At 35.9% G+C, this 22,870-nt stretch overlaps 1 protein-coding gene across 1 annotated transcript in view; it reads right to left on the bottom strand.

Moving 5' to 3' along the window:
• Positions 1-662: 662 nt before the first annotated feature.
• LOC144979476 (uncharacterized) overlaps positions 663-22,870 on the bottom strand; it is a 64,951-nt gene continuing 42,743 nt past the window's right edge. The window contains exons 11-20 of the mRNA XM_078926148.1: positions 17,728-17,962; positions 16,069-16,250; positions 13,314-13,423; positions 12,708-12,840; positions 12,115-12,269; positions 9,469-9,589; positions 7,505-7,738; positions 6,869-6,950; positions 3,593-6,609; positions 663-3,385 (exon numbers count right to left, since the gene is read on the bottom strand). Of these exons, the coding sequence (XP_078782274.1) occupies positions 6,587-6,609; positions 6,869-6,950; positions 7,505-7,738; positions 9,469-9,589; positions 12,115-12,269; positions 12,708-12,840; positions 13,314-13,423; positions 16,069-16,250; positions 17,728-17,962 (1,275 nt within the window). The 3' untranslated portion in view covers positions 663-3,385; positions 3,593-6,586. The remainder of the gene's footprint in view (positions 3,386-3,592; positions 6,610-6,868; positions 6,951-7,504; positions 7,739-9,468; positions 9,590-12,114; positions 12,270-12,707; positions 12,841-13,313; positions 13,424-16,068; positions 16,251-17,727; positions 17,963-22,870) is intronic.

Raw genomic sequence — 22,870 nt, 5'->3', positions numbered from 1 at the left:
GAAGACACAGTATGTACTTCCCTGCCCACTATGGGAGGTTATTTATCATGGAAAGGATAAATTTTATGTTACAGTGAATAACATAATTAGTCAGATGGTGCAAAGCTTCGAACTGAGATATTGCCAAGTCTAGTTAGAAGGTAAATTTTTATCCAAAATTAGTTCTTGTCATAAATGATTAAATCAACCCTTTTTATACATCAACGGGAAATATCAAATATTAATTTCACTTCTAAATAATTTTGACAGCTAGTCAAGTTGAAAAAGTATGAAATTTGAGAAAAGTTGCTGGATACCTTTCCCATACATCTAAGCATAACTTCATGAAAAATATCCCGATTTACTTCAAATAAAAATTAAAATGCTCTGGACAGCATATTCTTTCAGAAAATACCAAAAAAAAAAAATTAAAAATGCAAATCCTAAATGTTCACTTTCCGACTGATTCTGTCATGCACGGACACAAATATAGAGGTTTTGAAAGGCTGTGGATTGATGTGGAAAAGTCCTGGAAACAATCTATGTACATGCTCATTTTTAATACATTTTTTCCAGTATTGAAAAGTAGCAAAAATCTCTAGGATTGAGGGAGTTAAACTTCTGGGAAACTTTTTAAAATCAGTATTCAACACGAAGGAGGAAAAAGACAAGAAACAAAATAGTCAATAATAATACACGGTCTTCCAAATACACAGTATTTAAAAATTTCATATAGATTACACATTTTCAAAGTCACCAAAGAATAGCATTGTTATAGTTATAGCAGTGGGATCCATCCATTGAAAAAGACAGTGACCATATTATAGGATCACACGCCCAGACCTGCCTACTGCCTACTTCAACCAGGAAACATTCAAACGTGTTAGCACATCTAAATAGTAGTCGCTAGAGTCAACTTTATAAATCAACCATTTCCTCTCATAAGGATCCAAGAACACTTCAACAATAAATACTGTCAATTCTGTGGTCTGGCATCAACTTGGATTTTCAATAAGTTTTAATGACTTAGAGATGATGACAAAGTTCTGAAATGAAAGCCAAAATGTAGTAGTTCTACGAATTTGTGGTCGTAGTAGTAGTAGGCAGGTGTGTAGACCTCTTGATAGGATCTCATGATACGAGACATTTAAAATATGAAAAGATTAGCGTTATAATCATATAGTAAATATCACTATATATCAAAACAAGTCATCAATGTCAATGTTTTCACATTTTACAAAACCTACACATATGAAATTAATAAAACAAAACAAATCCTAATCAATCATTGATCCTGGTTTCTTTAACTCTCGTTATTGCACGAATGAATTCGTTACCCAGCAATGTGGCTTCGTTTGTGAACAATAGTGAAATATTGCCAAATCCATTTATTAGTATTAGAGAGATTTTCCATCAGTTAGCCCAGCCAGATGTTCCAGAAATGGCTGCAGGAAAAATAAACCCAATTGTTGAGCATATCAAATGTTCAGATCCCATAACTTTTTGTTCCAATTCTTTCTGAATGGATTCGATTTGAGAGAGCAAAAATAATTTCTAGTCTCCGAATATCCCAATGAAAATAGTTTAGATGTCAACAACAGAGAAAATGGGTTGGCTAGTCAATGTGAATGATACGACAATTGGATGCAGCGTGACACAGTGGTAAGGTCTTTACTTTGTACTCAGAGGGTACCGAGTTCAACTCCCAGCCACAAAGTGTGACCTTGATCAAGTCATCATACCCTAACACTGCAGCTCATGCCTGGGTTATTCCAGACTTCCCTTGCAGACAAATTTCCCCTTGGAGATGAATAATGGGAATTTCGTTTCATTTCAAAAGAAAACAAATCAAATCTTGTTCACAACATATTTATAGTGTCTTTCATAGAAAGGAATTAAAAATCAGACACAACAATGATCAGAACCGAGTCAATCCGAGCAGCAACAAAATTCGGATCCAGAATCTAAACTGAGGAATTGAAATAGGAAACATGATATAAATTAGAATCAATCAAATATAAATTATAATAAATCAAATGAATAGGATACATGATATAAATTAGAATAAATCAAATGAATAGGAAACATGATATAAATTATAATAAATCAAATGAATAAACGAAGAGTGTTTTGTTTTAGTTGGATATCTGATTGAATTCCAATCATTTGTGCAAGACCCATCGTAGTCTGTGACTATCAAGGCAACAGAGCTGATGAGAACATTGTAAAATAATGTTTGTTTTTTGTATTTTTTAAGGGTTTTACGCGCTTGCAACACATTTAGGTTATCTCAGCGCCAGTAAAAAGGAAGAAAATGGGATAGTAAAAAGTTATAGAATTACAATTAAAGCACCCAAAAGAAAGTTAGACAAAGGGGAACTGGGAACAAATAGGGATCAGATGTAGATTCCAAGAGCATACCACCAATGTACTTAGTTTGAAATCACCTACAAGTCTCATCCAGACACAAGCACAAAATCCAACAAAGAGGAACACACTCAAATGCTTACATTATACATTCAAAATAAAAATAATAATACATAACAGAGAGATGATTTACAACGAAAAAAATATCATCTCCCAAAACAATAACTATGCATTTGACTGTTTCCCTCCCAGCTAGGATTCTGGCCAGTGCCAGGACAAAACCAAGTAATCTCATTCTGAGACAAAGACAGAAAGCATGTTGGATAACAGATATAAGGGGATAGAAGACACAGTATGTACCTCCCTGCCCGCTATGGGAATTGTAAAATAAAAAACAAACAAAAACTCCATGAGGCAAGACGGCAACAACGAAATACAATAAAATAAATAAGTCCAAATAATCAATCCATAATCATAATAATAATGATAATGAATGATGATGACACCAATATAATGATATTTTTAAAAATCATACAATTAAAATTTATTAACGGCAAATAATAGCCAGCACAATTTGTACACAATGATATCATGATATAACATCCAACATTATGCTATGTATATTATCAGTCACAAGGTACTTTTAAAAATGTGAACAAGTTTGTTGTTTTTCTAAGTAATTCATTTAAGAAAAATAGTCTTTATAAAAAACGATTTGTCAAAACAGAAATATGTAAAAAAAAAATAAAGGATTAATAATAGATAAAAATCCAAATGAACAGACAATTGGAGTAGAGACTGAAGTCTTTATGAAAGACTGAGATGATAATAATAGAATCATTTCTAAAAGTGTTTATTTTGTAAATGTATAACAATTGTCACTAGACTAAACGGAAGTCCAATTGTTTAAAAAAAAAACCCCAAGAAGTCATTATGACTCGTGTGTGGCAGTCTGACACATTATTCAACCCCCAAGCAGTCATTATGACTCGTGTGTGGCAGTCTGACACATTATTCAACCCCCAAGCAGTCATGATGACTCATGTGTGGCAGTCTGACACATTATTCAATGGAACAAGCAGTCATTATGACTCGTGTGTGGCAGTCTGACACATTATTCAACCCCCAAGCAGTCATGATGACTCGTGTGTGGCAGTCTGACACATTATTCAACCCCCAAGCAGTCATTATGACTCGTGTGTGGCAGTCTGACACATTATTCAATGGAACAAGCAGTCATTATGACTCGTGTGTGGCAGTCTGACACATTATTCAACCCCCAAGCAGTCATTATGACTCGTGTGTGGCAGTCTGACACATTATTCAATGGAACAAGCAGTCATTATGACTCGTGTGTGGCAGTCTGACACATTATTCAACCCCCAAGCAGTCATGATGACTCGTGTGTGGCAGTCTGACACATTATTCAACCCCCAAGCAGTCATTATGACTCGTGTGTGGCAGTCTGACACATTATTCAATGGAACAAGCAGTCATTATGACTCGTGTGTGGCAGTCTGACACATTATTCAACCCCCAAGCAGTCATGATGACTCGTGTGTGGCAGTCTGACACATTATTCAACCCCCAAGCAGTCATTATGACTCGTGTGTGGCAGTCTGACACATTATTCAATGGAACAAGCAGTCATTATGACTCGTGTGTGGCAGTCTGACACATTATTCAACCCCCAAGCAGTCATGATGACTCGTGTGTGGCAGTCTGACACATTATTCAACCCCCAAGCAGTCATTATGACTCGAGTGTGGCAGTCTGACACATTATTCAATGGAACAAGCAGTCATTATGACTCGTGTGTGGCAGTCTGACACATTATTCAACCCCCAAGCAGTCATGATGACTCGTGTGTGGCAGTCTGACACATTATTCAACCCCCAAGCAGTCATTATGACTCGTGTGTGGCAGTCTGACACATTATTCAATGGAACAAGCAGTCATTATGACTCGTGTGGCAGTCTGACACATTATTCAACCCCCAAGCAGTCATTATGACTCGTGTGTGGCAGTCTGACACATTATTCAATGGAACAAGCAGTCATTATGACTCGTGTGTGGCAGTCTGACACATTATTCAACCCCCAAGCAGTCATGATGACTCGTGTGTGGCAGTCTGACACATTATTCAACCCCCAAGCAGTCATGATGACTCGTGTGTGGCAGTCTGACACATTATTCAACCCCCAAGCAGTCATTATGACTCGTGTGTGGCAGTCTGACACATTATTCAATGGAACAAGCAGTCATTATGACTCGTGTGTGGCAGTCTGACACATTATTCAACCCCCAAGCAGTCATGATGACTCGTGTGTGGCAGTCTGACACATTATTCAACCCCCAAGCAGTCATTATGACTCGTGTGTGGCAGTCTGACACATTATTCAATGGAACAAGCAGTCATTATGACTCGTGTGTGGCAGTCTGACACATTATTCAACCCCCAAGCAGTCATGATGACTCGTGTGTGGCAGTCTGACACATTATTCAACCCCCAAGCAGTCATTATGACTCGTGTGTGGCAGTCTGACACATTATTCAATGGAACAAGCAGTCATTATGACTCGTGTGTGGCAGTCTGACACATTATTCAACCCCCAAGCAGTCATTATGACTCGTGTGTGGCAGTCTGACACATTATTCAACCCCCAAGCAGTCATGATGACTCATGTGTGGCACGCGCTGACACACTATTCAATGGAACAACCCAACAGATAGATTTACTTAGGACAAATGGCCATGTCATGGAATACAATGTGCATTCCTTATTTCTATCTTCATTGCTCAATATTTATCTTTCACATTATTATGTTGAACAAGACGAGAAACAGTTGCCCAGAATCCACTGAAGAAACACTGTCGAATAAATCAAATATTGAATCAAAATAACTGAGAATAAATCTGTCATTATTTAATGTGAAACATGTCAATACTTATCGTTATTTTGTCCTTCATGCTTAAAGCAGCAACATTTTCATCATGTAAAACAAGTGAGAATGAATTGGATATTTAATAATAATAATAATAATAGTAACAACTGAGAATAAATCATCAAAATAATGCATGCATATCAATCCATATTAAACAATGCCCATTTCTAATATGGGCCAATATAACTAGGTCACCCACGCCAGAAACGCTTCACATTAGTCATTCCATTTCCATCATCAATACCGTGGGACAAGGAAAATGAGATGTTGATAGAATTTTATCCAAATATTGATGCAATATTGAACAATTTTTAAATCTCACAACACCATCCGGCAAAACCAGAGAGAGAGAGAGAGAGAGAGAGAGAGAGAGAGAGAGAGAGAGAGAGAGAGAGAGAGAGAGAGAGAGAGTAAACATTTACCATATAAATGTACATTTATAAAAATACATGAAACTGTAGTTTTACACATTTCAAATGGAAACAAATTTGATCTCGATATCTTCATAAAAGAAAATAGAATTTCAAGAAGGAAATTTTATGCATGATATCATATTAGAAAAAAAATGGCATTTAGAGCAAAATGTGATTATAATTGATGATTCAATGGTATTCAATTGTCGTAACTAAATGATTTCTACATCAGAAATACGTATAATTGGATCCTGGTAATAAGACGAATGTCTCAACAGATTGTGATTGTACAAAGCCATTATGATATATTAAAATGAATAAACAAGATAATGTTCACATGACCTCGTCAAACTCACAAACAAAACAAAAAACAGTCGGTATAGACAAAATTTGTCTGAACGTGAAATATTGTTGATCCTCAAAAGCCATATAAGAATAGAAAATATTCATCGAGTGCCTTTGCTTAGAACTGGAATCCTGTTCCAGCCTGAATCACGGAGACAAACAAGATGAAATTGATCACCTCATTCTCCTCAAACACGATATTTTGTTTCCAACCTCACCTCTATCTGGTCTGCATTGTCAAATCATGTTACGTTGTGTCAGGCGTCTGACAAACAATTACAAAAAAATGCACATATTATGTCTGAGAATGAAAATCAAATCATAAAACATCTACAATAACAACATCTCTGGGTCATTGGACCAGCCTTGCTGTAAACTTTGAGAAGACGTCCATTCATATTTTGGTGCAATCTCCACGTCAATGGTAACAAAAAGGGCAGTCATTTACTGCCATGACTGTTTTCTTGACAGAAAGTGTTCCCAATCCAGGAGGTCCAATCAAAGACCAGCAATGAAAAGATGAGTTATCTTATCTGTTCAATAGGAGAACTTGGTTAATCCTGATGAGAGAAAAAAGAAGGAAAAGAACGTAAGCGTTGAAATGAACGCCCATATCATTTTGTAATGAGATGTAAAACAACTTAAGGACAATACTGGAGTTTTGTAGTGATCTGGTTAAATATAGACCAACATGTTCCAAAATCCAAACCAAAGAGAAGAAAAAAATCAGACTTCAACATTAAAAGAATATCAGCAAATTGTTGTAAGAGGCCAATCTGTCCTACAAATGGCCAGTGTGTTACTGATAACCCATCTCACCTTTCCGAGAGCGCTGATATTCTTCCATGATGTCCCTGGCAGCAAGTTCTGACGACACAGGGTTTGTTCCTGGTGCTATGGTCTGTGGGAATTTATTTTTTAAATAAGGAAAAAGTAACATGTAAAATGTTATTGTCTAAGGCCCTTTTATGACTAAATTCCAATAGAAAATTAATATTTTATTACAAGCGAATCAAATAACTTATTGTTATTGAATATGTTTTAGATACATGAATAAGGCAAAAATTAATATTTTTTTGAGGAAACCAAAGGAAATCCGGAAGATAGAGAGAGAGAGAGAGTGATAGAAAGGGAGAGTGAAGAAATGAGAATTAGAGGGAGGGAGGGAGAGAGAGAGAGAAAGAAAGGGGGGGGGGGAGTGAAGGAATGAGAAAAAGAGAGAGGGAGAGAGAGATAGATTGAGAGAGAGAGAGATAGATAGAGAGATAGATAGAGAGAGAGAGAGAGAGAGAGAGAGAGAGAGAGAGAGAGAGAGAGAGAGAGAAACTTCAGACAGAGACAGGGAGACAGAAGCTAATTCACCATTAACTTTTAAGATTTTTAACTACAGGAGGGTTTTATACTTCACAAAATCTACAGTCCTAACTAATACAACATAGTGTGTCCTATACGCACTGTTAGAAATTCAGTCACATGACCAAGGCCCATGTTGACTGCGTTGTTCCTGGATGGAGATGAGAACGATGATGATGAGGTCGACGTTGACGTCATCAACAGGGCCATCTGGGACGATATCGAGGACATGGCCAAGTCGTTCTGGCCGGCCGACGAGATCCCCATGGTGGTCACTGGGTTGGACACGGCCTCGTGGATCATCTTACGCACGGGCTCGGGGGTCTTTCCCGTTTTCTGAAAAAAGAGTCAGGATTGGTCTGGCTATCAATGCATCAGTGAAGGCAGAATCATTAGCATGAGTATCATGGTGCATTTTTATACAAGTACCGACGATGAATTTGACATACAATCTATTGAGGTTGAGATTTATACAAAGATTGGATCTACATAATGCTTACCCACAGCAAACGCCATACTCTACAGATCTGGGGTTTTTTTTAGATGTAATGTCTTGGGATTCAACATCACAACACTAGTCAGGTCAGAGGGTTGGAGCCAGTGAGATTAGATAGCTCTTAGGAAAGGCAATTTGTATACATTTTTATTTCCCTCCAGTTTTTGGAGAGGGGGGGGGGGGGGGGGGGGGGAAAGTAGTCCTTGACAGCTGTAAAGCACACAGAGCCAGAGTTTACACTGATTTCTATAGCGTAAAACGGACAATAGTAATTACTTTTTTGTTATCCTTTGGATTGGATGCTAGTCAAGTGCAAAGTACTTCCCATCAGATGTAAAAAACCAAGCTACCAAATCAATGCTGGGTGGACAGTGGGGGATCAGAGAAAATCTCAAATTTACCCGTGATCGATCTTGGTCTTTTGTGTGTGAAGGAAGTGCTCTACCAATTTAGCTATTTGGAACCCCCCCCCCCTCCCCTAATCCTTTCAGGGATGGACATGTTAAACTTGGATATCACCCTGGTGTAAAGCAGAGTTGTCTTAGAAAATTATTTATAATATTAGCCCCTAACAGACTGCATGTTATGTCCTTTCTGTTAAAAATAAAAGGGCCATCACCAATGGGATATGAGATATAAAACAATGAAATTAGCAAAGCACATAAAGTACTTCAGTGTATCAAAGAGAAGGGTGGGTTGTAATAGAAGCAGGGGGGGGGGGGGGGGATGCAAAAATTTTTGGAAAAAAAAAAAAGATCCATAGAACATGGCGTTTGCTGTGGATAAGCATTATAATATAGATCCAATCGTACAGAGGTCGGCTAATTTTGTGGGACGGTTTCTTTTTCTTGTATTTTTCTTTCTTGCTTTGTCTGACACCTTTCATACACACGTGTTCAGTCTTTATCTTACACTGGTGCTCCTGCTCCTAATTTCTTAATTTGAAATTACCTCTAAACACCACAGTGACACTCCATATAAAAATGATCCCAAGAACCATTTGTATTCTCACCCTCATCTAATTTGACATCGAGTTCATCGTTTGTACACACTGCTGGTAAATCTTTTTTAACAATACATAAAATAAATCAATGGTTTTAATCAATTTGATCATTAAACTGAAGCCCACATTCAAATCATCCTTGTTATATAGAACAGTGCTGATGGTGACAAAAAGTGAAAAAGTAGGAAAATGTTGAACAATTGCCTTTAAGCCCCATTTTTACTGCACTAAACCCCACTTTTAGAGCAATTGAGATGATAAGACTATCATTGATACTCTAGCTAACTTCTGGAGAGTGGGAAACTGCACCTGTGTGTTCCACCACACATCAACTCTCTCATTGCTAGCACATTGTTTCGAGAAAATGTAATTTTTAAAAGGAGGAAATTCTTCCTCTGGACTCCAAAATCGCGGATTTCCGCGGAAAACCATCAGCACTGATTGATTAATTATCTTCTCTAATTTCTTGTCTTTTTCAAAAGAGAACAACTAACACATAGGACTCAGTGGCCCAGCTGTGTGCTATCTCGTCTTGTATTCTCTTTCTCCATATTCATATCAACTTACCAGTGAAATTTCTAATTCAATAGCCTGTAACTCGTAAGCCAGCCTCTCGTTGTTGCTAACTGCCTCAGCAGCGCCAGTCCTCAGCAAAGCAATGTTCATCTCCGAAGGCAGGGGACTGTCTCTATAAATAATAAAAGGTGACACAGATACATAAATAAACAAATAAATAAAATTCTATTCATTCATTCCAAATAAAATCCTCTGCCCAACCGGAAGTAAATGGGTGGCTGGGTCTGTCAGATCTGGTGGAAAGTACTTTGTGATAGACTAGTGTCCTATCCAAAGGATGGAAAGCAATTCCTATTCTCTGTTTAACTACACTATAGTGGTATAGCCCTCCAAAATCGAAATGTTCAAAAAAGGTAGTTCTCTAGGGAAACAAATAGGAGGTACGGAAAACCCAAATTTAGATTATATAATTGTTGTCTTTAAGTTGCATTCAACAGGTAGAACTTTTTTTCCTGATTAAAATGGTATATAAAAATTATTAAAATTGGTTAAAAATTAAAAAAGATATGTTATTTCGAAATTTGTAGAAAATCGACAAAATTTGTCCTTCTTTGAAAGCAACCTTTTGTCCGTTTTCAAAATGCCGTATTTTCATAAATATTCAAACCAGACCTCTGTAACTTTCTAACAATACACATCTTTTTATAAACAATATGTGTATTTTTTTTCTGAGCTCAACTCTAAGTAAAATAGAAATAATTTGCCCCTAAAGTAGCTGACAAAGCCAAAATTGTCAATTTCAACGCAAAGTTACGAAATATCAGCGATTGTGCCCTTTGCCTGAGCCGGCATATGAGTGAAGTGAATACGGCAAATGTTGTAGTTGTAGTTTCGTTTTCAGTTGGCTGGTGAACGCAAAGCTATTAATCTTGCTTTCGTATACATCATTTTAAAGCTGAGATTTTAAACTTTCTTTTGATACCAGAATCGTCCAAATTTTCAAATTTTTCTCAATTTCTTTATCAATTTAAAGTTTTTAACTTGAAACTTCAACCTTTGAAAAAAATCATAAAAATGCGAATCTGGTATCGAATGAAAGCTTGTTCAATTTTCTTTCGGATGCAGCCATTGACGTTACTATTAATAGCGCTGACGCGACCAGCCGAGCGGAGAGAAAAGACAACCGTCAGTTACGGTGATCGAGTAGCGGAGCGCCGGTTCCAAAATCGAAGTTTACTCCTCTTCTTCAACTCAAAGCCATGAAATAACGGCAAATCATATGAAAAAAGCATGAACGTTTTTTTAAAGATGAAGATTTGAGATTTAATTTGATACCAAAAACGTTTTATTTGACGGACTGAAAATGAGAAAAAGAGAGAGACGATTTGAGTTAAAATTCTCGGTTTGCCAATAAAGCCATGACTCGATAAGAGGGTTTGCCATACCAACAAATAGGAGTCTTTATAACGTGCATAGTAAGTTGAAAATAAAGGAATCACCATGACAAATATAAATATAAATATATATATATTAGATGAACTTTTCTTTAATATTTCAAAATCCTATTCTTCCCATTCCATTGGTGTCAGCATAACTTCGTCTAAAATTGTAACATTTAGTTTTCTTCAAATGGTAAAAATTAATTTTTTTCCAATTCTCATGTCAACTACGAGTTGTAAATTGGCATTGAATACATGTGGTGGAGATGGGTGTTCTATAAATATCAATGGTATGATTTATAATGACTTATACATTGAAGCCCCTCCATGTTATCATATGGCTCCTATTTCAGTCCTGATGGTGACAAAAGGTGAAAAAGTAGGAAAATGTTGAACAATTGCCTTTAAGCCCCATTTTTACTGCACTAAACCCCACTTTTAGAGCAATTGAGATGATAGACTATCATTGATACTCTAGCTATCTTCTGGAGAGTGGGAAACTGCACCTGTGTGTTCCACCACACATCAGCTCTCTCATTGCTAGCACATTGTTAAGAGAAAATTTAATTTTTAAAAGGAGGAAATTCCTCCTCTGGACTCCAAAATCGCGGATTTCCGCGGATCTGAGGAAAACCATCAGCACTGCTATTTGTCTAGATAATGGAATCTCTCTAAAACTATTGAAATACTCTGACAATAACGACTAACATTAAATGTTTGTTTTTGTTTTTAAGGATTTTACGGCGAGCAACACATTTAGGTCATATCAGCGCCAGTAAAAAGGAAGAAAATGGGATAGTAAAAAGTTATAGAATTACAATTAAAGCACCCAAAAGAAAGTTAGACAAAGGGGAACTGGGAACAAATAGGGATCAGATGTAGATTCCAAGAGCACGCTATCAGTGTACTTTGTTTGAGATCACCTATAAGTCTCATCCGGACACAAACACAAAATCCAACAAAGAGGAATACACTCAAATGCTTACATTATACAAAAATGGCAAATATAATAATACATAACAGAGAAATGATTTACAAGGAAATAAAATATAATCTCCCAAAACAATAACTATGCATTTGACTGTTTCCCTCCCAGCCAGGACTTCGGCCAGGGCCAGAACAAAACCAAGTAATCTCATTCCAAGACAAAGACAAAGCAAATTGGAAAACAACTATAAGGGAATAGAAGACACAGTAAGTGCCACCCTGCCCACTATGGGAGGCTAACATTAAAAATAAATGGAAATCATCCACTTACTGCCAAACAGACGGAGCTTCCGTTGGAGTCGGTTTGACAGACGGCTCCAGAATCTGGTCTCGACATGATCCAAACCGACTGGACACTGGCATGGCGATGGGGACTGGTCTCTCCATTGGGGTCACCGCCAGCACTGGGGTCATTTTCTTGCTGGACTGTGGATGGGAAAGGGTCACATTTTTTTTAATGTTTCTTAATCTGTCGTGGGCAATATATACAAATTCTATATGTTCAATTTTTGAAAAATAAGAGTTTAAAAAGTGGGGGAAATGGTTGACGTAAAGTAGCACCAGGATTCCTTATCAAAATCTAACATCAGACATCCTGTACTGCAAACACAAACCTGCCCGTTTTATATATTTTATATTCAATCTGTAAATACAGATATTTTGATGGGCAGATTTGACTTTTATCTTTCAGATTTGATTTCAACAAAAATTTACATGAAAATCAATGAAAATACTTATACAATGATTAATCAAATCTCACATAAGTTTTAAAAAGTAAAAATGAAATTTAATTTTAAAAGAGAGAAATAAAAAAAACAAAAAACAAAAACAAACAAACCCCAGAATAATAATGAGCCAACTCACATCAGCGGTCACTTGTACTGGAGCACAATTGTTTGTTTTAACCCTAGCCATGCGGGAGATCGGCCCAAACTTGGACACAACTGTGTGCTCAAACGGGATTAGCATTTCCTCGTCATCATCATCTGTGGGGAAACTATTTTAGAAGAGAAAAAAAATGTTTTTTCATAAGTTGATTTACAAATTGTATTGAAAGCTGTTGGTAGGATTTAGAAGGACACTGTTTTCAAACTACCTTTATGGAAGTGCTGCTATGTGGTCTTGTGGTATGACACACTCCTTCGGATCAGAAGATAAAGGGTTCAAATCCTTGTCTAAGCAGTGCAAAGTTGAGTCCTTGAAAAAGGCTCTTTACTCACATTCTCTCACTGTACTCAGGTGTAAAAGGTTGTTAACAGTGTTGTTTACAAAAAATATTGTAAAAACGCCTAACAGGTGTCATGTCTTGTCCTGTATGTTAAGTGTTGCTGTTGGCTTGGGACCCCTTGTAAAGCGCTTTGAGCATGTCTAGTGGAAAAGCTCAATTATGAATTAAGAGCTTGTTTTCTGTGTCAGAAGTGGAGTGTTTCTTTCATTAGCGTTTACAGACAACAAAATTCATCAACTCACCTGCTGAACTCTGTGTCGGGATAGGAGTGGCTAGATCTGGCAGTGAAGTTGGACAAACTGCTGGCAATATCAAAGGAACTGCCCAGGGAGTTGTACAGTGTGTTACCACCCTGGAACAACAGAGGATGTTTAAAATTGTTTTAGAGTCATTCAATTTGAACATTTATTTATTTCTGGGTCAAACAATCACATTTTCTCTAATTGTGATCTAAAATTTAACTTTAAAAACGCAAATCTGGAGACAAAAATCCGAATTTGAGCCCCCAAAAATCTGTGTAAAGCAATAAAATGTATTTGAGTTGAAGGTGTGGAAATATCCCATATTATTGTATCTTGTTCATTTGAGTTCAATATTTCTTGAGTCAACTCTTTTAGGAGTTTAGCAATTGACTCCTACTATAACTACAACAATACATAACCACAAATCAAGACATAATATTTGTGACATATTGATCAGCTAGAAAATGACAATTAGCTTTTTTTTTCAATTTGTCCAAAAACTGTAACTTCATTTATCAATAGATTTGATGTGTAACCTCATTTATCAATAGATTCGATGCATAACCTCATTTATCAATAGGTTCGATGTGTAACCTCATTTATCAATAGATTTGATGTGTAACCTCATTTATCAATAGATTTGATGTGTAACCTCATTTATCAATAGATTTGATGTGTAACCTCATTTATCAATAGATTTGATGTGTAACCTCATTTATCAATAGATTTGATGTGTAACCTCATTTATCAATAGATTCGATGTGTAACCTCATTTATCAATAGGTTTGATGTGTAACCTCATATATCAATAGATTTGATGTGTAACCTCATTTATCAATAGATTCGATGTGTAACCTCATTTATCAATAGGTTTGATGTGTAACCTCATTTATCAATAGATTTGATGTGTAACCTCATTTATCAATAGATTCAATGTGTAACCTCATTTATCAATAGATTAGATGTGTAACTTCATTTATCAATAGATTTGATGTGTAACCTCATTTATCAATAGATTCGATGCATAACCTCATTTATCAATAGATTTGATGTGTAACCTCATTTATCAATAGATTCGATGTGTAACCTCATTTATCAATAGATTCGATGCATAACCTCATTTATCAATAGGTTCGATGTGTAACCTCATTTATCAATAGATTCGATGTGTAACCTCATTTATCAATAGATTCGATGTGTAACCTCATTTATCAATAGATTTGATGTGTAACCTCATTTATCAATAGGTTTGATGTGTAACCTCATTTATCAATAGATTCGATGTGTAACCTCATTTATCAATAGATTCGATGTGTAACCTCATTTATCAATAGATTCGATGTGTAACCTCATTTATCAATAGATTCGATGTGTAACCTCATTTATCAATAGATTCGATGTGTAACCTCATTTATCAATAGATTCGATGTGACCTCATTTATCAATAGATTCGATGTGTAACCTCATTTATCAATAGATTCGATGTGACCTCATTTATCAATAGATTCGATGTGTAACCTCATTTATCAATAGATTCGATGTGACCTCATTTATCAATAGATTCGATGCATAACCTCATTTATCAATAGATTCGATGTGTAACCTCATTTATCAATAGATTCGATGTGTAACCTCATTTATCAATAGATTCGATGTGTAACCTCATTTATCAATAGATTCGATGTGTAACCTCATTTATCAATAGATTCGATGTGTAACCTCATTTATCAATAGATTCGATGTGACCTCATTTATCAATAGATTAGATGTGTAACCTCATTTATCAATAGATTCGATGTGTAACCTCATTTATCAATAGGTTTGATGTGTAACCTCATATATCAATAGGTTTGATGTGTAACCTCATATATCAATAGATTCGATGTGTAACCTCATTTATCAATAGGTTTGATGTGTAACCTCATTTATCAATAGATTCGATGTGTAACCTCATTTATCAATAGATTCAATGTGTAACCTCATTTATCAATAGATTCGATGTGTAACCTCATTTATCAATAGGTTTGATGTGTAACCTCATTTATCAATAGGTTTGATGTGTAACCTCATTTATCAATAGATTCGATGTGTAACATCATTTATCAATAGATTCGATGTGTAACCTCATTTATCAATAGATTCGATGTGTAACCTCATTTATCAATAGGTTCGATGTGTAACCTCATTTATCAATAGATTCGATGTGACCTTATTTATCAATAGATTCGATGTGTAACCTCATTTATCAATAGGTTCGATGTGTAACCTCATTTATCAATAGATTCGATGTCTCCAATTTAAGATTTTTTGCCTTTTGTCGTCACTTTCATGTCTCAAAATATGAAGTTCAACTTATCTGGCCAAAAGGAATGACATTTTATTGTTTGTCCTACAAGTGGTGACCATTTCAATCCATTGACACGAGAATGAAAAGCTTTGAGACCAAAATCAACAAAGCCATTTTCCCATTGAACAGCAGAGTTGTTAATGACTAACACTGACACATTTGGTCCCTTAATGCCTTCGTGCGGCTATGTGGTCTTGTGGTATGACACTCGCTTTCGGACAGAAAGGTCCTGGGCTGGGTTCGAGCCTCGCTCGGCCCATAGTTGAGTCTTTGGAAAAGGATCTTTAGACTCACATTCTCTCTCCGTACTCAGGTGTAAAATGAGTACTTTTTTTTTTTTTGTTCTTGGTATCCCACACCCACACATAATTTGTTTTATTTTTTGTTTTTTTAAAGTAAGACTCTTACGACAGAGGAAGTGATGCCTCGAGTGGGAGAAGCCATGGAGACACAAGAAGGTGAGTAATTCTGTGTGGTCACATTCATGGCGACAGGGCAGCCTTGTTGAAGTGTGTATTCCACTGCCGGTGGAGGAGGTGTCTGCAATACAACCCGGGACATCTCCGATTTTGGACACTCAGGTGGATAGGCTGATGGAGGTAGGAAGTAGATAGGGAATGAGATTAGCGGAAGAGTAGCGTCCCTTGATTGGACGTCACTGGCGGAAAAGTTATTAGAGAGAGAACATCATGTTGGTTGTGCGCAAGCGTCTCTCGTCCTCGCTTCCGGTGAAAGCGGCATGAGACACTTCACCGAAAGCGGGGACGAGAGAGACGCATGCACAAAACCAAATTGACGTTCTCTCTGTAAGGTGACGTCCAATCAAGGGACGCTACTCTTCCGCTAATCTCATTCCCTATACAGAGGAGATAAGTTTTGAGGATAAAAATAATGGGCTATATTAATATAAAATATAAAAATAATTCAGCTTTTATATTATATAGCGCAATAACCACTAAATGTTCTCAAAGCGCTTTACAAGGGGTCCCTGACCAACAGCAACACGTAACATGCAGAAGGAAAAATGACGCCCGTCAGGTGATATTACAATTTTTTTTCGGACAGAGATAACACAATCAACAGCCAGGTACTCATTTTACACCTGAGTACGGTGAGAGAATGTGAGCCTTTTCCAAGGACTCAACTGTGCGCTGAGCGAGGCTCGAACCCAGGACCTTCTGATCCGAAAGCGAGTGTCATACCACAAGACCACATAGCCGCACATATGGCCAGTAACTTAACTCTACTAGCGGTTGTTTTTACATTCTATTATTTTTTTCAAAGAATGAAAACTCACATATTTTCATATTCATGAATGTGGTCTATTTGGCCTTATGGAACGACATTCGCTTTCGGATCGGAAAGTCTTGGATTCGAGCCTCGCTCGGCGCATAGTTGAGTCCTTGGAGAAGGCTCTTTACTCACATTCTCTGACCGTACTCAGGTGTAAAATGAGTACCTGGCAGTTAACAGCATTGTCTCAATCCGAAAAAGAAATTGTAATATCGCCTAAATGGCGTCATGTCCCATCCTACATGTTAAATGTTGCTGTTGGCCAGAGACACCTTGTCAAGCCTTTAGTGGATATTGCGCTATATAAAAGCTCCATTTTTTAATTTAAAAAAAATGTAAATGTAATGGAACAATTGATGTAGCTCCGATGTCTATTTACGATGCTCAGAGTTGCTATGCAGTAACAATCCTAAACAGATCTCTCAATTCTCATTCAAACAAGGCTCATTAGGAAAATAAAAATCCGAGATCATATAGAGTTTTCAAAAATTATTCTTAAATATCTTCCTCAAACTGATTTATAACATTTTTTTTTCTTTCATTAAATTCACACGAGAATAAGAACATGTATTTTCAGGCAATTACATTTTCTTTTTCGAAAATAAAAATAGTTTTTAAAAAAATAAATTTTTTAATCACAACATCAAATCTGGAAAAATCTGCATCTCCATCTCCTTTCTCAAAAACCCAAATTTAATTTTTAAAAAAGGAAAAAATAAGAAGAATGAATAAATTCCAACGTCGTGACTAGAGAGAGAGAGAAAGGCCACTCACCAAGCATATCCAGGGACTTGGTGGACCGTGTGGCCACAAACATGTCCGACACCAACTTGGGCATTGCCTCTTTCTTACGCTGGTTTTGACCCAACACGGTTTTCAGGCCGTCAAAACCACCCTCCAGACTGTCAGCACTGTAAACCTGTGGCCTGGAGTTGAGGAAGGTCGGCTGCTCTTGCAGGAGGTCAATGATCTCCTTTTTCAGCATTCTCAAATCCTCCAAGGTATTTTCCTACACAAGTGTATAGAGTCCAACGAAAGAAGAAGAAGAAGAAAAGAAAAGAAAGAGAAAAAAAAAGCCAACAAAAAATTAGTGAACTTGAAATTAAAATGTTAAAATCTTGAAATGTACAGGAAATAAGACTCAAAAGATCTGAAATAGATCAACAAGCAACCTAAACACAGGAGGAGGTAGGACAGGACTGAAAAAAGGCAATTTAAAATTAAAATAATGCTGTATGTTATATATGCCTGAAAAAATATTGATAATGGTGATAAAGATGGGAGAGGTGGAAGGCAATGATGATGATGACGAGGCTGAGGTACAAAATTATCGAGGGCAAAATGAATGATGTGATGATGATGATGATGAAGATGTGAGATGATGATGATGATGATGATATGATGATGAAAGATGATGATGATGATGATGATGATGATGATGATGATGATGATGATGATGATGATGATGATGACAAACTATGCCAGGACACTGAAAATTGTTTTTGGTTTTTCGCTTGGAAAAGAGATGGTGGGAATCGTGAGGAAAATGATGTTATGCCATTGATGATGTAAACTTTGCCAGTGAAAGTCGCAAGAAGTTCATATCAGAAACAGAATTCTAATATTTAATAATAAAGCTAAACAAAGGTTTTTAATTTCTCTCTGTAAAAAAAACAAACCAACAACAAAAAGCTAAACTAAGATTCAGTTTGTTGACATTATCATTGACTTTAAAGATGTTTCTATCAGCTCTCTCCTGCACTGTCTTTTAGAATCCTTTAATTCGATTTTTGATTTTCATAAATATAAAAAACCAAATTACAGAGATTTTATATTTGCATGTTTGTTTATTTTGACGTGAATTTATTTTCTATGAAATTGTTCTATTGATCAAGAATCTTCTTTTCTCAATGCCAAAAAAGGCCATTGACTTAGTTGATCAAATCAAAAATTTAGGGAGCAGGCACCGGTGTAAGATAAAGATCTGAACAAGTGTGTATGAAAGGTGCCAGACAAAGCAAGAAAGAAAAATACAAGAAAAAAAAATCTGTCGACCTCGACTGGGGATCGAACCTTAGACCTTCTGATTATTGGTCAGATGTGCTAGTTGGGATAGTTTTTTTCCTTGTATTTTTTTTTTCTTGCTTTGTCTGGCACCTTTCATACACACTTGTTCAGTTGTTTATTGACTTAGTTTATAAGTTGAACATAGAGTCTTGTCAGGACACCTATTCTTAGAATGAACTGAGAATTCTCTAGTCTAAATTTTTCATACTAAAAAACGTATCCATCAGTGCAGCGTTTTTCACCGTCCTTTGAACAATGACTAAAACTGATTTAGGGTCAGGAAAAAGGAGAATACAATTTCTGACAAAAATCCTCATTCACGACTTTCACTGTGTGCAGCAGGCGGATGAAGACGGTTAATTAAATGATGGCGGTGGTCATGATGGTAATTACAATTTTAGAAAAACGATGATGATTACAATGATAATGGAGATGATGTGAGTGCCAATATGATAGAGCAAGAATTACAAATTTCATTTCATAAATCATTACAGCTTTTAAAACACAATACACAATTGAAATTTACAAAGTAAGTTTATTGAAAAAAAAAAATTCAAAATTACACTTTACATTTATTTTGTTTATTGAAAAAAAAATACCTGTTTTCTTTCAAAACCTTTTGTGTACGCAATGAGGCGCCATGTGGCTTTTTCCCCGGGACTGTTGGTCGTATTTCACCCGATTTTAAGGGCATACATGCTCTCTGAAAGATTCTAAAACACCGCCCCGCAACTCACGTTTGGGCGGGCCATAATCCTAATAGAACATCCTAATATACATCCCTAACATACATCCTTATCCATAATTCAACATTATCAGATTTTACACACAGTGAGTGAATCACTGATTGCCCTAACATCAGCTATGAATACGTTACATTATATTATGCTAAAAAAAAAATCTACATTACAGTTTGCATGTCAATCCATACAAACTATAATCAACTAGATAATATCAAGTAAGCTAAAATACATCTCGTAATAGCACTGGCAATTCAAATGCTTTAATCATGAAAATATTCTTGACGTTGCAATCTATTTTAATCCCCTTAATGGTATAAATAAAATCATTTAATTTTATTTGAATCAAATTTGACCAACCCCCAACCAGAACTCGATAAAATGAAGCTGAATGAAGCCATGAATACAAAATTTCATTTGTATTCATGAGCTTGAATAGAGCGCATTTGAAGTGCCAATAAGACATGAAAGTGACAAATTAATTATATTGCACATAGTAATAGTAGCCCCCTTGATTTAACCATTTCTCTTTCATTTTCAATGAGTGGAGTTGTCAAAAAGCCAAAACAAATCAATATCTGAACATCCTGATCAACTCCCAGTTCCTTTCATATTTGAAGGTCTGTGGAAAACTGGGAGCTTATTTTTCAGAAAATTCAAAGCATGAAATAATCAAGGGAGCAAAGGAAAACAAGAAAAATATATACATGTTAAATTTGAATGTTTATCTTTATGGGTTAAGAAGGAGATGAAAGTAGAAAGACGAAGTAGAAGAAAGAAGGGAGTCTTGTAGGATTCTTGTAAGAAATTTATCAAAGGATGAAAAAAATACTCAATCAAATTGTGTCTGGAGTCTTTTGTTTCCGTATCTAATGATACTGACAGTCTAGCATCATCAACGACCACAACAGCGGTTTTTGAAAATCGAATTCACTCACTCAGATCTGCACAAGCATGATAGGTCAATAAAAACAACCAAAAAAAATGAAAGATCCGGAATAAATGATCAAAGAAAAGTTTGAACAAAGAACACAAGCAGCAGAAATGGTCGTAGGGGATTCTCCCATTGAGTTTAAATACATCTATCCCATCATATAGAATATGATAAAATGGTGAACCTCAAAGGTCAATTGAAGAATGATGGACAGAACACCAAAAATAGAATTATCCTCATCATCTTGTCACAATTCTGCCGTACTCTGGAAAAACTCATAATTTAAAATTTGGCCAGAAAACTCATCCGTCAAATATCGATCGATTTAAATGACCCTTATCTGGGCAAAAAACTCTCAAACCTGGGACTTCGCAAAGGACAGAGTATTGAGGAGTAAGAATGAGAAAAAAAAATCCCTGAACAAAAATACTCAAGAAGAAAATCAGCCCCACAGAAAAACAACAAAAGCGGGAGAACAGAATCAATCTTCCCCTTTCCACTGATGGCAGTGATTAAAACCAATGAATGATCCCCTATTCATATTAGTATTAGACCACTTCAAACAGACGTGGGTAAAAGTGAGGTGAAAACAAATAGGGAAATGGGTCAAAACGACAAATTGAACATCAATCTGGGAGGGAAGGATAGCTCATTAAATAAAATTTTCTTTTTGTTTTGAAAAGACGAAATCCAAACCATGCACACGCCCAGTTCTACACGTGTCAACCAAAAGATGAATATTGGACTTATTAAAGACTTGACTGCTTTAAAAAAGAAGAATGAATAGAAAAAAAGCGAGATAGAGAGAAAGAAGTAGAGAGCTGACCTACATATACTTTACCGACCGGACTTGAAACGCTGCATCTTACTCACCAGGTTCTTAAAAATTCTCCAATTTAGGGTCATAAAGAGCGCCCTTTAACGTTTGAAACCTCTTTTGTAATTTGCATTTTTAAAAATAAAACAAAAACAAAAACAAAAAAGAGAGAGAAATATAAATAATTGTTAATTTTGTTCAAAGACTACAATCTTTTCCAAGATGGTCAGTGGTTGTTTTCAAGTAGACATGGTATGCAGAAGTGTGCATGTGTGTCTTTTTAAAAATATGCATATGTTTATGTGATGACCCATGACAACTTGGCAGAAGGACACAATGAATATTTCCGAGTTAAACGCAAATAATTCATATATAATTTGGAAAACAAAAATCTCTTCCTTAACAGCTATTAGTCTCATGATGTCCTAAACTCAAAATGATAATTTGATGAAATAAAGTGCAAAACGACAAATAGAAAATAAAAATTGACAATAATGACAAAACAACAACAACAACAACAACAATAATAATAATAATAATAATAATAATAATAATAATAATAATAATAATAATAATAATAATAATAATAAAAGAAGGCCATAATCTCAGAATGTGTTACTGGGTGTTATCTTGGACCATCACATATTCATGTCATGATTTGCCTTTGTGGCAATTCTCACAACGAAAACAGCCTGATTTTGGGTATTTCTTTTGTTTTTACAAAGTAACAATCAACTTTTTCACAGTAGGCTTGGTGACATATTTGTCATATTGTAAAATATTTGGCCTTGTATTGACTCAAGGAAGAGAATTTTGTTTCCTCTTGACATTCCCTGGAGTTTTCCACAGATTGGTTTTCACATCGTCAGTTGGGTTGTTATAGGATAAAACTGGCTTCAAATTTGTGTCAATGTCTTTTATCCAATACCACTATTGTTTGATTTAAAAAAAAATAATCAGCAAAGACAGTTGTAAAGGACTATCTGGCTGACCAGAAACTTTTAACTTTTGTCGTGTAAATGATGCTGTATAGAGAAATACCCAAATGATGAAGAGTTAAAGACACCCAGCTAGTTATCTTCACTTCTTTTCTATAAAGCTAACAACTTTTCAAAGAGCTAAAACAGGACACCATATTGCCCAATACCGTCACAACCCAATACAATTCAGCTGTATGTTTGGACTATTATATAATATGATCTTGATTTAGAGCTTTTTTCTACTCCTTGTTTAAATTTGCATGTCCAAAAAAAAAAGAAAGAAAGAAAGAAAAAATAGCATAATCCTGTGCGGTGCAAGGGTCCTTTCCATAATAAACAAATTTGCCAAAAGGGGACTGTCCCGATTTCATCAGGACAG

Source organism: Berghia stephanieae, chromosome 9 (genome assembly GCF_034508935.2).
Source record: "Berghia stephanieae isolate SIO BIC M18660-M18661 chromosome 9, UCSD_Bste_1.3, whole genome shotgun sequence".
Lineage (NCBI taxonomy): Eukaryota > Metazoa > Mollusca > Gastropoda > Nudibranchia > Aeolidiidae > Berghia > Berghia stephanieae.
This window is presented reverse-complemented; position numbering and strand designations above follow the sequence as displayed.